The sequence below is a fragment of the Tympanuchus pallidicinctus genome, unplaced genomic scaffold (genome assembly GCF_026119805.1).
Source record: "Tympanuchus pallidicinctus isolate F22 unplaced genomic scaffold, pur_lepc_1.0 scaffold16, whole genome shotgun sequence".
Classification (NCBI taxonomy): domain Eukaryota; kingdom Metazoa; phylum Chordata; class Aves; order Galliformes; family Phasianidae; genus Tympanuchus; species Tympanuchus pallidicinctus.
This window is the reverse complement of record NW_026294679.1, coordinates 2416805-2433292: the sequence shown is the minus strand read 5'-3', so window position 1 is coordinate 2433292 and position 16488 is coordinate 2416805. Positions and strand designations below refer to the sequence as shown.

The window sequence follows — 16488 nt, the reverse complement described above, 5'->3', positions numbered from 1 at the left end:
TTAAAGTAATTAAAAGAAAGCATTAGGAAATAGTAATTCCAAGTCATTACTAAAAATCTGTTTTGTTTAAGGAGAGGGAAGGAAAAAAAAAGTGTGAGGAAAGGAACTTCCATCATTAAATCTCCCAGATGTCCCAATTTTGTTCATTTGTTTAAATAGCTTTTACGTGCAGACCTGCTAGCTTTAAAATTTATACAAAGCATTTTAACCTTAAAGATGCCCTTAGTTGTTAAATAAGCAATAATAATTGAAATTCGTCTTCTCGGAGCCGTTTGGTAGCCTAGCTAATCCTACAGCACAACTTAATTAGAGCATAATAGAAGAGAGCTTATAGCTAAGGAGAAAACTCTCTAATGACCTGAAACTATCATTGCCATATGGCAAGTGCACGCTGCAAAGTAGCTACCAAACTTGTTGGCTGAGATCCATCAATTAGCAGATGACCTGAAGTCTGATCAGCAGTGTTACGTGGCCCACTCTGCTGTTAGGGATTCTGTCAGGCATTTTAGGCAGCTTTCATCTGTGCTTTAATCTTCCCAGGGACCTTTGTTTACATTTTCTTCTTCCTTCTGTACCCAGTGGAACAAAAACTACTGTCTTAGGTTTTGTTCTCTTTATTTCTGCTTCTGTTCTGAGAGGTTTGAGCTCTTTGCCCTGCGCCAGTTTTTCAGCTAAGATGCCAGAGCCTCTGTTACTCAACATATTTGCACCTGATCTGGAAGAGTGAAATATGATGCTGTTGGTTGAGAACAGTGAAGACAGAGTCCAATGCAAAGATCTGCAGAAGGACATCATGGTTGCTCTTCCTTTGATAAGATGTTTTTTCCACACTTGGTTTTCCAGTAATAGTGAGAGTAGATGCAGCTGGCTTGGGTAAATAGTGGTTTTAGCCTGTATGAGAGGCTAAAAAAGGGCAGAACACTCCTGGTTAACCACAGCAAATGTTTTTATAGCTTTAAACTAGTTCAAAGCATGTAGCTCTGGGAAAGACAAACTGATTACAGAGTTTTATCTGGAAAAAGGTAAAAGCAATTTGCTCTTGCAGCTCTTAATGACCAAATGAAGAGAGAAGAGAAAATTGTTTAGAGAATCTGTGATTTACTCTACTCTTTTACTCTATTTAAAAGTCCCTTTTTAGTCTTCTATTCTTTTATCCTGACTCTCTGTATATTCATGCTGTTCTGCATCTTCTTGGGTTTTGTAGCTGGGGTTATATTTTATTTTCTATCAGACGTGCATTATTTGGCTGCTTGTTTTCCATTGCTGTGCCATCTGACTGGCTCGTAGGAGCAGATCCAAGCTTCGTTGCTGTAATACTTCTTGTATCTTTACTTAAAATATGCCCATTAAATGTGTAAATAACATCGTTGATTGATTGATATGTATGTTAGTGGAAACTAAGGTATGTAGTAAGCTGAGAAACCACTGAATCATTAGTATGTTTGTGGTAAGTAATAGTGTTGTAAATTGACTTTATAAGTAATAGGAATAAAAGTGTGGAGCAGTGCTATTATGGCAGTACGTAGTGAATGCAGTGATAGTAATTTATTCATTGAGGTTTCCTTTTATTTTTTAATCCATAAAAAACGTGACTGAGTCATCATTTGGGACAAAAGCATGAAGATACAACCCAATTTCTCTGTTCAAAGAAAAAGGTAACCTTTCAGTGAGGAGCAAATAGGAAGTTACTGTTCTCATAGGTATTTCTTCATCTGTAAGACTTTGCTGTTAATTGGAACCCCAGTTCAGAATAGTATGTACTAGCTCTCCCAGGAGCACTGCCTCCTGTTTGTCTTGCTCTTTAGATCCAAAGTGATTTTGTTTGAATCCTAAGTCCTTTTACATATAATAATAATAATAAGTTATAATTAAATGAAGAATGTAAGGGAGGCTGTGTTTGCTTCATCACCCTGTCTTCAACATGTGCCCTATCTCAGCTAGAAGTTACAAGTTTGGTTCTGGAACTGCTAGATGAAGCTTTATGACCTGTGTTAGATATTATAATGGTCTTTCTTGACCTTAAAATGTTGGAAGGATGAGGTGGAATGTTACAAAACTAAGTCTTATCTCTCCCAGCAGAATATATTGTTTAGTTCAATTTTAGAAACTGTTCAGATTAAGGTATCTCTTTCTAAAAGGAGTTTGTTATTGTCAAACCTACTATCATCCTGAGATGAAACCTCATTCAAGATCACCAGGGTTACTTCTGGAGTTAGCTGATTTATCTTCTTTTTTACTTGGTAAATCTGATACTCAGTTCTTGAGGTTCATTTGATAGTAGTTAACAAAGAAAATATGTGCTGATGCTTGGCTGTGTGGAATATCTTAGAAGTGTTCCTCCTGAAGGCATTCAAGGCAGTGTCCTGAAACGTTTAGATGGTACCAAGGGACGTGGTTTAGTGGGAAATACTGGTGATAGGTGGGTGATTGGACTGGGTGATCTTAGAGGTCTTTTCCAACCTTGATGATTCTATGATTCTTTATGAATATATCAAATTGCTTATATAATGTTTATGGCCGCCATTTTCTGTACCTCCATCTTTCTCTCCCCTTAAAATCTTGCACTCCTAGGGCTTTCAATTTAATGTGAGAATGTGAGTGAGTGAGTACCATCCATCCTTCTGTGACAAGTGGTGAGGTGCTGGAACAGCTGCCCAGAGAGGCTGCGATGCCCCGTCCATCCCTGGAGGTGTTCAAGGCCAGGTTGGATGGGGCCCTGGGCAGCCTGGGCTGCTATGAAATGTGGAGGTTGGTGGCCCTGCATGTGGTGGGGGGTTGGAGCTTCATGGTCCTTGAGGTCCCTTCCAACCCAAGCCATCCTATGATTCTCTGATTCTGTGAAGCTTAGTCTTGTGACTGTGCAGCTTAAGCAGCCTTTGCAGGGTGTATGTGCCAGTGGGCTGTAGGGGGATGGATGCCCTGCAGAGCCAGAGCTCTCTGCTGTGCTGGGTGCTGGGCTTCACAAGGCAGCCTCAGCTTCAGGGCTCAGTGGAGGTTCAGTTGTTGCAATGAAAAGCTGTAGCTGAGCATATTTGATTTAGGAGTATAATTCGGAACTGAATAAATCTGAAATTTTGATCAGCTTGGCCTAAAGAGGTGCAAGAAATGCTTATTTTTTAATTGCTTTTCCTCCCTTGCATTTCACGTTCCTATGTATTTTAGCTAGCTAGCTATTTTTATTCATAAAATCTTGAACTCTTACTCAAAGTTATGAAAAATGTAATTAGTGGTACAGGTGTATTGGAGTGGGAGTCTTAGCAGTGTGGAGGAGCCTCTCACAGCCTGCTCAGCTCCAACGCTGAGCTTGCTTTGGTTTCTCCCTGTAATTGGATGGGGATGGCCGTGGGGTCCCCTCTGTTGTGAGTTATGCTTCCTTGGGACAGTAAACATAATCCTTAGCTGTGGTTGGGGAGAGATCAGAAGTGTTCCTTCAGAACATCTTGAGAATCATTTTTCAGATGTAATTTGTTCTGGTTGTAGGTGTACTGAAAATAAACAGGTTCCACAGCAGCACAGCATGAACAGACAGCTCCCCCCGCCGTTTCCATTGCCCATGAAAAAGCCACACTTTGCTCCGTATGAACCCCTGCAAACCATTTGCTTTTCTATAGGAAAAACAAAATTTAAAACCCAATAATATTGTAAACACATGCTGGTGAGCATTCCACGCTTTTAGTTGATCAATAACTACATCAGTTGCTATGGTGCGTTTTTTAAAGTACCTTTGTGAAACTAGGGCTATTAAAATGTAAATATCAGTAGATGAAAACTTCGAGCTGAATTAGCAAACCAGTGCAGCTCCTGTGTGGCACAACCTTCAGAGTCACTAACGAATGTGAATCATCAACAAAGTGTACGAAAATTCATTCACGTGCAGCTTGATCAGCAAAGTATGCCGAGGTTCAACAGCTGAAACCAGTGACGGATGAAAGAAAGTATACAGCTGTATTCATGTTAAGGGAGGAAAAAAAGCACTGTGAGCTCAAATCTGTTCTCTTGGGTAGGCGATGACCCTTCCCACGGTGCCACTTCCACTGGAGTTTTCAGTTACTGAGCTGTGAAGGAGCATCAGTAAGGAAGTCGCTCGATATGTGCAGCAGGAAAAAAGCATGAGCTCCGGTGAAACAAGTAGTGTGCAGTGCTTGGGCAGCAAAATAAGCAGTGGGATTATTAGAAATTACATAACTCACCAAAGTGCATGAAAAATGGGCAGAGGAGTATGTAGTTTGAGCCCTTAAATGAAGACACGTTTTACCCAGCTGGTGGAGTGTGCGTCTGGGATGAGTTTTGCTTTATGCAACAGTAACATCTCATTAACCACAAGCAGTTCTAACTTTTATCTCAGCACTACTAATGTCAAAATGTCTTTTTTTTTAATGTTGTTTTGTTGGGAGTGATTTTTAGGGAAAGAGCACAGGTGTTACTTTACAAATGCCATAGGTCTGGGGGTGAGGACATGCCCAGTGGCAGCAGATGCTCTGTTGGCTCTCTTTGCCTGAGGAGTGGGGATGCTTGGGCAGCCCCTGGAGACCCTTGGTGCCAGGCTGCAAGTTCACATCACTTCTCTCAGTGCTGTGTCCTCAGGATCTCTGCAGCTCCCTGCTTTGAACCAGTAATGAATTTCTGAGCCAGGGAAGTACTGTAAAAAGAACATCGAATCCGAAGATAAAATCTGGCCGAGCTGTTGGCTCTCACTCATGAAGAAATACTTGGGAGTGCAATAACTTTCTATTTGTTTCTCACTGGAAAGGTTACATAAACAACAGCCTTAGTCTGAAGTCTGGAAAATCTAACTTCTTTTTTTTTGGTAGACATTTGACATTTTAAAGATAGCCAATATACGTGCAGATACAGAAGAGCTGTAGCGAAGTATTCTAACCTTGGTCAAGAGTAAAAGTTCACTCTGATCTCTATGGGAAGTGGATCAAGGACTTTTTGCATTAAGTTGTCTTTTTTCTCCTCTCTCTGTCTTTCTCTGAGCATTTGATATTACTTAAATTGTTAGACAGCAATTATCGATTCCCAAATTGTAGATGATTTACATTGCAAAGTGCGTCAGGTTTCTGTTCCAAAAAGATGTTTGTTTATATCTGTGTAGAAATAAATTGGTTTGTGCTACTAAATTAACTTTGTTCTGGGTCAGGTTTTCGCTGGCAGAAGCGATTACTGCTGCTCCCTTCAGGGAGGAAGTCTTTAGAGTCTCATGGTAGCCAAAAAAGAGCCGTTGTTTCCTGAGGTCATGGCTAATGTGTACCACAGCAGAAACCTGAATCCAATTATTATTAATTATTATTATTTAGCTTGTTTTGGTTTGGTTTTTTTATTTCTTTTTAACTTTGTCTTGCTTTTGGGGCAAGGGGGATGTATTCAAATAAAAGGAAAACTCAATATGCTCTCCGCTGATTTTTACCTCTGCAAAGGTCCCACGTGTTGCTGTGCTGTGGTACAGTGCACACAGAGGGCATTGCTCCATGGTCCTCTGGTATAGGAAAGAGAACATTTTGTTCTAAAGCAGCTTCCTTTTCGTAGCTGGCAATCCAGAGCTCCTTCCTCAGCAGTGCAGTGAGTTGTTTGTGCTGTAGGCTTGCTCCTGATACAGCTCCTGATAGGCTTAAATAGAATCACTGTAGCACTTAGGTACATCATATGTAAATATGACTCGGTAGCATTTATGTATGTTTTCTATGAATAATTGCTTTCTTATGAAGCAGGGCAATCAAGTGCCTTTTGAATCTAGTCATCAATAACTGACACCATCGCTTGTGGTTTTTCATCTGTAAGAGCAGTCTTTTCCAAATATTTTTTTCTTCTTTTAGGATTTTCTAATGGAAACATTCATCATGTTCAAGAATCTCATTGGGAAGAACGTCTATCCCTTCGACTGGGTTATAATGAACATGATGCAGAATAAGTAAGTACAGAGGAAAGCACTGCAGCTCCGAGATGGCTGTTTCATGTTTGATCTGAAACAACAGTGTTGCTTGGAAACAGTAAAACACAATGCGGCAGCTAGGGGTTTTTCTTCTTCTGTGATGCAAACAATTGTTTAAAAATGGGCTTTGGAGTTTTCAGTACAGTGTTTGAGAGATCTGTTCTGGGACACAGCAAATGATGGGTGGCATCATCCAGAGAGCTGTAATTTGGAGCAGGCTGCAGGAGGGATCTGTGCGTATCTTGTAGTGACAAATTTATTTCTCTGGAGATCAATGACATGTTTTGTGTCTGACCACAAAAACCAGTGGTTATGGTATGCTGGTGGGGAGTTATGTGCTCAAAAGTTGTCGGTGGTATTAATCAGACAGAACTGAAAGGGCGTTTTAAAGCCAGGTTCCAGCAGCCTGGTGATGAAGAAACAAGCTGCCAATACTTCTAATCCCCATTTTTTTGCTCAATAATTGCAGCACTGTCATTATTCAGCCCGCTTTGATGTAATATTTTGTGTTTGTGACATTTATTAAACATGTCAAATGCTTTTATTTGTACTATGATGGAAGTATGAGTAAAAGCATTTTATTTACTGGTTGCCTGGAGAAATCTCCTCTGTGCTCACTGGTAGCTACCATGGCTGTAAAGTTGTCAGTGTTTACTTACATAAAACCCTCAACTACAGTTCCTACTTTCGTTATAAAAACTCACCATAACTTTAATCCTGGCTTCTGAACTTGCCTTAACCACCTCATAAAACCCACTGCTAATAAATATGAGTTAGGTGCAGCCAGCTCTCAGATCCATCAGCTGCAGATGCACGCTCCATGCGGCTGCTGCTTGCAAAGCACCTGCTGCTCTGAAAGAAGAAGGCTTTCAGATGGGTTGGTGAGGAAGATCGAAAGCTCATTGGGTTTCTTTCTTTCTTCTTCTTCTTTTTTTTTTTTAATTTTGAAAGTGGTTTTGCTTCAAGAACTCCCAGCTATCTGGAGAGATTTGTTGCAGGTGCTTTGGAAAGCCTCGCAGCGTATGTTATCAGCATCCTTTCAATAAGGAGAGCACCTCTGTGCTTCGCTGAGTTTTAGAGTAGAGTGGAACAGGAGCAGGCAGGTCTGTGCTTGGCTGCTCGCAGTGCCAGCCATGTCATGCTGTGACTGAGAGCCAGCACAGCCGCTCTATCCCCAGCTCTAATGGAGATGGGCATTCCTCAGATTATCTTCTCAGTATTGCCAGGTAACTCCACAGCGTTCAGTTGAGTGCCGTTTTAACCTCTGTTGCTTTTTTTTGTTGTTCATTAATTGTGGAATTTTGGACGTAGAAATGTATGTGTGAAGGCAAAGAAAGAGCTTTTCCCTGCTCTGTGTTATTTTTCCTTAGAGCACAAAGGGACTCTAATCAGGCAGTTCTCATCTGAAATCCTGGTATGGTAAGGATGAGGATGCAGAGGCCCTCAGATAGGGTCAGGACTTTGGTTTTCTGCTTCTTAAAGTACTGTCTGGTCTTCCTTTCATTCCTGGAATACAAGAAGTTCTGCACAAATGTTTGTAAGAACTTCTCCATGGTAAGGTAACGAAGCACTAGAACAGGCTGCCCAGGGAAGTGGTGGAGCCTCCTTCTATGGAGGCGTTCAAAGACCCACCTGGGCACCTACCTGTGCAGCCTGCTGTAGGGGGGCCTGCTCTGCAGTGGGGTTGGACTCGATGATCTCTGGAGGTCCCTTCCAGCCCCTACAGCTCTGTGATTCCTGCCATGCCAAACTGCATGTCCCAAAGCAGCAGGAGTGGCAGTGGTGTGCTCCATGCCCCTTCCTGGGTGCCTGCAGTACCCTATGTATCTCGTTAGTATGTAAAGCCTTTTGTTGCTATTGCTTTTAAATTTTTTTCAAGTCTTTCTGGTGTTGATGAATATCTGCAGCAGTGCCAAGGGTTTGTTCATCTCTTAATTTGCAAGTTAATTTTCATTACATCGGTTCATTTGTAAATGCTTCTGAATTGATTTGAGTGCTTTTCATTTTTCTTTTTTTTTTTTAATTAATATGGTTTCTGAAAACAAGAAGCAGCATTGTTAACTACCTTTTGTCCACCTGATCCGTTTATTTTCACATCTATAAACTTTTACTGAAGGAAACTAGGAAAAAAATTCAGAACAGGTTTTGTCTCTTTAATGCTCCTTTCAGTAGGAAGGACTCGGGGCAGGCAGTTTTGTTTCACTCTTGCAAAATACTTCTGCATGTTATTTTGGTGGCATGAGCCAAATTAAGCAAACTAATTTGTAGCTCTGCCCAGAATGGTTGTGAGTCCATTGGTTCCTCTGCATGATGTATATGTGAAAGTGTGAAACAAAGTTGTTCAGCCATCTTAGCTGTACATACGTACTTGTGCACCTGATAGCATCAGTGGCTCTCATGCTGCATTTGCTGTTGTGTTTGTGGTGCAGTGCTTTGCTTTGCCTGTCCCCATGCTGTGCCATGCACAGGGCTACCTTTGTGCTCAGCCTTCATTTCAGGTAGTCCTGTGTTGCCACCTGTTGTGCTGGAACGAACACAGGTCTTCATATCCAAAGAGATGGTTGTTAATTTTCGTTCTTAGATCTGTCGCTTAATGCTCTGTTTACAGGCCTCTCTAATTTAAGTTCAAACAGTGTTTATTGCCTTAGCAAAGCCTGTTAATCCGGTGTCAGAGGTTTGAGTGGTGCTGATGTGCTGTCAGTGTGCGGTTCTTCAGTATGGCACCCGGTGTCTGTGGAAATCACAGCACAGCTTCATCAGGTGCTGTGCTGAGGAAGGTGTCAGAGGGAGGAAAAGGAGAGAATATCCAAACTGATAACACAGCTTTTCCTTTTACTGTCAAATTTAGGTCTGGATCAGCTGCTGTTCAGTTGTAAACAACAATATCCAAGCAACAGAGATGGAAAGGGGAATTGAAGGCGGGATGGCAGAAGTGAATAATAGAGCATAGCAAGTTCTGATTGAAACAAATGCTTCTAAGAGGAGAGCAAGAGGCAGTTCTCCAGCCAAGACAGACTGCCTCACAGGCCAGTGCGTACTGGCACCAGCCTTCCCCATACCAGGCCGGTGCTTGGTGGTGACTGGTTATAAAGAATATCCAAATAGTATTTAAATGTTAATTCTTAATCCATCTATTGACTTGAAATGGCCACTGCACTCGGTTGCATTTAAGAAAGGGGGAAGACAGAGGGGCTGGAAGTAGATAAATATTTGTCAGATACGTGAAATTATGCAGTGGAGCAGATGGGGGCTGTCTTCTTAAAGCCACACTGAATTGCCAAGAAATATTGGTCATCAGCTAACCAGGAACATGCAGGTTGAGGCTGGGGAGGCACTGGAGCAGGGAGCGCTGCACGGATTGCTCGGGGCGGCTGCAAGGTCTCCAGCAGCAGAAGTATTGAAAAACAGTGTGATGAGCATCTGTTAAGACACTGGTTGTGATTTAGGGAGGGGAGAATGGCCTAAATGATGTACAGAGAGCTGCTGGAGCTTGACTCTGCTTGTGTTTGTTGGCAGACTCCAGGCTGTAACTTGGGGGGGAACTTTGCAATTCCAAGTTCCATTTTCAGTGAGATTTTTAAACCGTGGTAGGCTGTTAGCAGCTGGTTGCTGAATGTGTTCATTACCACACTATGTAAAGATAGGGATGAGCAAGAGAAAGTGCTACTTGTTGTTTTAGTACTGCTGTTGGAAATTGTTCATGAATCGACTTAATATTTTGGGATACCTTTTGAATGACATTTATGGCAAGAGTTGTATTTTCAGGAAGAGTGCTTCCCATCAAGGTAAAGGCAGAATACCCCCAAATTAGAAGGAAGTGATTTTATTGGCAGTGGTTCTGTGATAGCTGCTTCCTACCATCCCAGCTCCTCAGGAATGGCATTTGGACCTTCAGCCACGTGGCTTTTCTGTCCCACTGTGTGAAACCTGGGTGGTTCTGTCTGACAGATGCTGAGCTGGGAGCTTTTCCTCTCTCAGGACAGGAGAGCTTTGGAGGCAGCTTCTTGGTCCCAGAGATGTCCTGCAGAAAGATAAAGCGCTCTGGCAGTTCTCTCTGTAGTAGTTTGAAGAAATCATTTGTTGGGCTATCAGCAGGGATTTCATTTTGTTGACATTTTTCCCTTCTAAGCGCCGTTTAGAAACGATTTGGAATTGTTTTAGGAATTACTTTAACTTTGTCGTAAGCTGACAAGTTAAATTTAGGTTCCTCTTCAGCAGGTAGCATGTAAACAGCTCCTCTTCACCGTTCTGTAAATGGAAGTAAGCTCTGCTCTTACTTTGGCATTTGAGGCGCTCGGTTCCTCTGGTAGACCTTATGATATATTAATTTGTAGCTGGTACTTTCATCTGCAGCTGTTCCAGTGGAAGCTGGTTTGCCTATGAAAAATGAATTTGCTGTTTTCTGTTCTATTTTTTCGTGTCTAATGTCCATATTTACATAAAATCCGTGGTTGTTTTCTCTTTTGAAGTCAGAGAGGAGGGGATGAGATGCTTCTCACTGAGAGTGAGGTTCCTTTTGCCTTGCAGAGCAGACACATCTGGCACTGGCGATGCAGCATGGAGGCTGTGCCCTGCCCTGCTCCACACCGCCCTGCCCAGCAGGGGAAGGTGATGCCTCCTGAAAACCAGGGCGAGAATTTTCATGATTTTTCCATCTGAAAGACAACAACAACAGCAACAAAAGTCTTGGAAAGAGGAGGAAGACAGATGGGGGGGAATGTCTGGTAAACATGTACCTTTTTGCTGTTGCTAGCATGAATGGTACATGTTTATTTTTGGAACTTGCTGGGAAACGTAGGCTGTTCTGCTACATGGTTGTCATAGCAGTACCTGTCAGATCTACACTGTGCCTTCAGAATTAACTTGGCTGTGTGTGTGGCTGTCCATCCATAGTGTGACAACGCCAGTGTGCCTGTGAACTGAAGAATGTCACGTGTAGCTGTGACCCCTGATGTGTGTTATGGGTTTCAGTGGCCTGAGGTTGTTCTTACTGGCAAGTAACCTACAGCTAAAATAAAATCATTGCTTAGATTTTTTTTTAAAGTGATGCTTGATTATTGAAGCTACGCCATCATCTGCTGTGCTTTGTACAGATGTATAGAAAGAAAAACACGTGTTTGGGAAGTACATTTCTGTCCTTACGTAATGGACCAGTCAAGTCACATCTGTAGATGAGGTGCAGGGAGAAAGCCTGTGCTTAAGATCTGCCCAAACTACTGATGGATGGAGCTGCAGTTTTCACAACTGGGGAAACCAGTCCTGAAGGATGACAAAAGATTCTGGTCAGAAAGATACAAAAAACCCAGCAGACATAAGGGGGTGGGAAGGGGAAGCATAGAATCCTTTGGAATTGATGCTTCCTTTTGAAAAACCTGCAAATATACAGCTCACACCTGCATGAATACTAAGTTCAAAGAGATGATTTGTAGGCATTACTGGAGAGTTTGCACTTATACTGAGTAAACATTTTAACCATCAGTGTCTCAGAGATGGGATATGAAATATAGAAACTATGTAGTGTTTCTGAATTAGAGATTGGGATTGGGGCAGTGCTTGAAATGCAAGCATAGTTTAAGAGGAGAATTTTTAAGAAATCTGAACAGTCAGAAAAACCTGAATTGTGAGGGATTCACCCCACTTTCCTGATATTAATATGTTTTAGAAAGTTTTAGGCATCAGTCACACAACTTCAACAACAAAAAAATGTATTTAGGGATGCAATGAAATAACCCTTCCAATATGAGCAATTTTGTTGTTTTTCTTGAGTGGCAAAGGAGTGGCAAAGAATACTATAGGCAGTGTATGGGTTGAGGCTAAACATTGCAGGATCCACTCTTCAGTTAGAGCTTGTGTGCCCAGAAACTCATTCTGCATTTATAAATAAAACAGATGAGCGCACACTGATAAATTACATAAAGATACTGCAGACTTGTTTCTGCATAAGAAGGGGACCTTTTTATTGTCCATAAAACCTAGTTGCATAACGTACTGACCTTTTCAGCAAAGACCTTGCAGGATTTTTGGTTTAGTGTTGCACCTGTCAAATTAACTGGACCTGGGAATGAAACAAATGCACTCGGCTAGGTTGAAAATAACAGAGGCTTTTTTTCTTGCTCCGAAGGCTGAGGAGGAAAGTGCTCCAGGAGGTGCTGTTTGCACTCTCTGCTTTCCTGATGGGAGGGCAGAAGCATCCTCTGCAGCGGGTTATTTTAGCCCAGCCGTTCCGAGGTAGAAATGTGCCTGACAGAGGTGCTCTACTGATAAGAGCACTGTTGTGAAAATTTATGAACGCTTGGTTTCTTGGCAGTCTGCTGCTTTTAATGGATCTGTCTTTTCTCCTCTATTTCTGTAATCTGCGATAACTTCTGCTGGGGAAGCTTCATAGCAGCCCTTGTCCCGGTGCTGCTGCCGTGCTGAAGGTGCAGGGTGGGATGGCACATACCCTCCCAGCTCCCCACAATCATCTGCTGCTCTCCTGGGGACTCCCCTGTCTGCTTGGGCCCGTGATGAATCGCTTCTGGGGTCTACAGGTGGACTAGGGATGGCTGGTACTAAACCAGTTGCCATTGGGGTTGTTATTACGTGGTCTGAGTTATGGGTTTCACGTGCTGGGAGATGTGTGTTAATTGCTAAAGGTGGGCTTGGGCTGTGGGACTGTGCCACGCATCTGCTGTGACTCCGTTTGTTACTTGTTTTATTATCATGCATCCCTTGACAAACTTATTTTTCTGTCCCTAAAGTGTGGATGGGATTTGCTGTCCTCCTGGGAACATAGATCTCCGTCCCCTGCCATCTCTATCAAATCAGGTGAAGGCTGTTGTGGCTGTATTTCACCCTGAAGCACAGGGGAGGCTGTGTGTTTCATTCTGCTGGCAAAGAGTGATCCTTTTTCAGTGCTCGTTCAGAAATAGCACTGTGGAGCACGAGGCTAATATGCAGATGTTCTTTGTGCAGCAGTAGCTGATGTCTTCGGAAAAATATTCCTGCTGTTTTCCATGGCATTTCAACCTTCTGTTTGCCATCAGAAAATCACAGCAACTTGAAAGAAAAGAATTGCGTGTTTGGGGAACGTCTTCCTCCTGAACTAGGAAGAAGCACACGGGGATAAAGGGTCCTAATGCTAGTGTTCTTGGCTGGAAGTTTAGTATATGAAAGGGACAAATGTGAGAAAAGGCTTTTTTAGATTTATGTCCATTTCCTTCTGTTCCCAGGCCTTGCTATTTTTGGCTCCTTGCAGAGTTCTAAGTAACAGGGCAATCTTCAGGTTTAGACCTGGAAATGCTCCATCTCATTAACTGCCTGTCCCCCTTGGGGTGCTGGCTGATTTAATCCCTTCAAGACATCTTCAGTACTTACTGCTGTCTTATGAAGCTGGAAAACTGTAAAGAGAAGTGTGTATTTAGGGTAATGCTTCATCCAGTGGGCTTCTCGTGCTGCTGGTGTGGGTTTTGCATACAAGATAGTGCATGGAGCATCGCTGCTAAGCCAAAAGTTTGCCCTGCTGGTCATCTTTTTTGATGCATTTTACCAACTCTTAAATATTTGTTCTGCAAAGCGTAATGAGCAATTGAGAGGCCCCTCACAGTCTGTCGTTTTCAGAAGTGGCTCAGAAATGTGATTCTTTAGAAGAAAAATGGGGCATTGAGCTATATGCAACTGAGTGAAAGTAGCAGCTTTGCTCAGTGGTTACGATAAACAAAAGCAAGAGAACATCACAAATAGGTTTTTCTGCTTCCCTTTATGGAGCCATTATTAGAGTATGCTGTAAATGTCTGTTTTCTTTTGCTTTTAACAAGATACTGATTATTTTGTATACATATTTTTCACTGTCTTGATTACGTACAATATTAAGAAAGTGGAGTCTGGGCAGCTGGAGCTGCTGGGAGGTGTTTGAACTGGATGGTCTTTAAGTTCCTTTCCAACCTGAGCCATTCTGTGATGCTAAGTGTGTTAGTCGTGGCCACTACTGACATTTTTAGAATGCAAGGAACAAGAGGAATCAGGTAACACAAGGAACAAGAGGAGCTGGGTATCACCAGGGAGTTCCTTGGTTCAAGCAGCAGCTGATCTGTGCACCCAGTGAAACCTTTTGGGGACGCATTTGTGCTCATGTTGAGTCACTGATAGTGCATGCCTGGTTAACCTCAGGTCTGCTATTTGCTACCTTTTGTGCTCTTGGCTTTACAAGCAAAGTCCAGGTGCTGCTTTCCCATCCTGCAAACAGCTTCGTGGTGTGGTCAAGGATACCAAACCCACTTTGATGTGCTGATTTTTCTAATGCCTTAAATCCTGGTACCCCGGTACCCGGTCAGCTGCCTGGATCGATGCGTTCAGCATACTCAAACAATGAAATGCTGCCCACATCACACCTAAAACTGCAAAGCTCCTTTATTTTTCTGGCACAAAACGCATGGCGTGAACAAGAATGTGTGAATGCTCGATCCTTGTGGAAGCAGCAGCATGAAGCAGGCAATTAAATGAAGCTGAAGGTGTTAAATCAAAAGGCACATTAGCAGTTCTCCATTTTTGCTAACAGGAGAAGCTGGTGCCATGTGACGTCTATTTTTAAAACTGAAGGTGAAGCAGTTTTCACTTATAATTGTTATTTTTCCATATCAGCGTCATTTAGGTTAATGCTGTTACACCTCTTAAAATACCTGGTGAGTGAAAGATGTGCTGCTTTTCCACAGTTGAGTTTTGCTAATCTTTCCCTGTTTTGTCGTTATAACAAAGCAACAAAATGTTTCATTCGTCAGAAACAAGGAAACATGTTCATTCGTGTGTCGTAAATGGAAGTTGGGTCTCAACGGCTTCTCTTGGCTCTTATTCTGTAACAAGGATTTCTAAAGTTTGTGGTTAAACTGGATGGTGAGCTCCATGCTTTTGGCCCTCAGGGACTGCATTATTTGCAACATTGGGAAGTGAAAGCAGTGGGGCAGGGAAGAAAGTGGCCTTTGGGCTGTCAGCCACTCCTCAGAACGTGTTCTGTTTTTGGTAAGGAGTTCTGCGCTATAATCCTTCTATTTCCTTTTAAAGAAGTGTCCCAACTATAGAAATCAATGCCCTTTTTCCTTTCTGCCTCCTTCCACACAGACAGCAAAAAGCCAAGCCTGTTGATTTTCAGGTGAGTGGGAGTTTGGCGTCACATCTCAAGAATTATTTCAGTGTGTTGATTCCTGTCGGTGTGCTTCCCATAGTCCAAACAGCGTCCTTATCATCCCAGGTTATTGTTCCTGGCTGCTTGCATCACTCAGGTTTTTGAGACACAGGGATAAAAATTATTGGGAAATAGTAAAAGCTCCTTTGTTGTCCCTTGTGCCTTCCCTGTGTCAAAGCCTATCAGTCATGAAGTGCAAGAAATGTTTTTCCTGCTGGTGGTTGAAGAAGTCAGAAGGCTTTAGACCTGAGGGATGAGAGAGAGGAAAAAATGATCGGCTTTTGGAGGTTATCCTTCCCGCACAGAGTCAGCAAGGCTAGTTGTCCAGGTCCAGATGTGAACGGTACGTCAGGTTCTCAGACCCCTAGAGCTGCCAAGGGATTTTTGTCCCTCTTTTTGCTTGGAGTCTGACTTGGAGGAGCGAGGCAGCACGTGGAGCTGTAGCCTTTTACCAGGCCCATTTTCCCACCTGGCAGATCCCATAGGGTTGCTGTGTGGGTGAGGAGCCTGGGCTGCTGAATGGTGCTGGTTGTTCATAGGGTCTGTATGGAGCTGTAGGGTCTGAGCGCCACGTGAATGCTGATAGGATGCTTTCAACCTCTGTGGGTGACAAACCCCCTGATAGCCGTCCTTGTGAGGTTTTTTTTGTGACGAAACTCCTGGTGGATCAGTAAGTCACCATTTCAGTGGTGTTTTCTGCTCTAACCAGCGTTAGTCATTTTTAGGAGAACTGAGTAGTGCAAGAATAAAAATAAGCTCAGAATTTTGGTAATTCTACTGCGTCACTTCAAATCCCAGTTCTTTAATTGCAGGAGTGATCTGCTGTGCTTTTGTGGCGTATTAAACAAATATGGTAGGAAGAGTAGTTTTGATTAAACAGCATTATTAGCAATGTTATGCTGGTTTGGCATGATTGTCATAATTCACAGGAATACTGTCCAGCACGGTTCCAGATATAATACAATTTTGCTAAAATGCACCTAAACTTCTGCTTCCTTTCCTCTCCCCAACCAGTTCCTCTTCTGGCTGTTCGTCCTTCTGAAGCCACAATTATTTAGCTCTTTGGCTTCTGAGAACAGCATCTTCCAAGCACAAAATGACAATGAGGCCTTTTGTAGGGCTATTAAATTTTAAGATCAGGAGTATTTCATGCACAGAATGTTGAATTGTACTCTAGAAAACAGGCATTGACAGCTCAAGTATGAGGAAGCACAGCCAGTTTTTTAGCTAGGGCTAAAAAAAATGGAAAATTGTTCATGCTGTGACATAACAGATTTGTATGGTCATGTAGAGCAGTAAGTGCTACAGGTATACTTAGAAGGAAAAGAAGTATCAGATCACTGGCTACCACCTGTGTGATGGTTGGTAGCACTAGGTAAGAGAACTGAAAAGTCTCTTG

General features: G+C 42.6%; 1 protein-coding gene across 2 annotated transcripts in view; it reads left to right on the top strand.

Moving 5' to 3' along the window:
* Window positions 1–16488, top strand: part of DOCK1 (dedicator of cytokinesis 1) — a 273286-nt gene that overhangs the window by 152190 nt on the left and 104608 nt on the right. For both annotated transcript variants that reach the window (XM_052677007.1, XM_052677006.1), the window contains exon 29: window positions 5817–5911. In XM_052677007.1, coding sequence (XP_052532967.1) covers window positions 5817–5911 — 95 coding nt within the window. The remainder of the gene's footprint in view (window positions 1–5816; window positions 5912–16488) is intronic.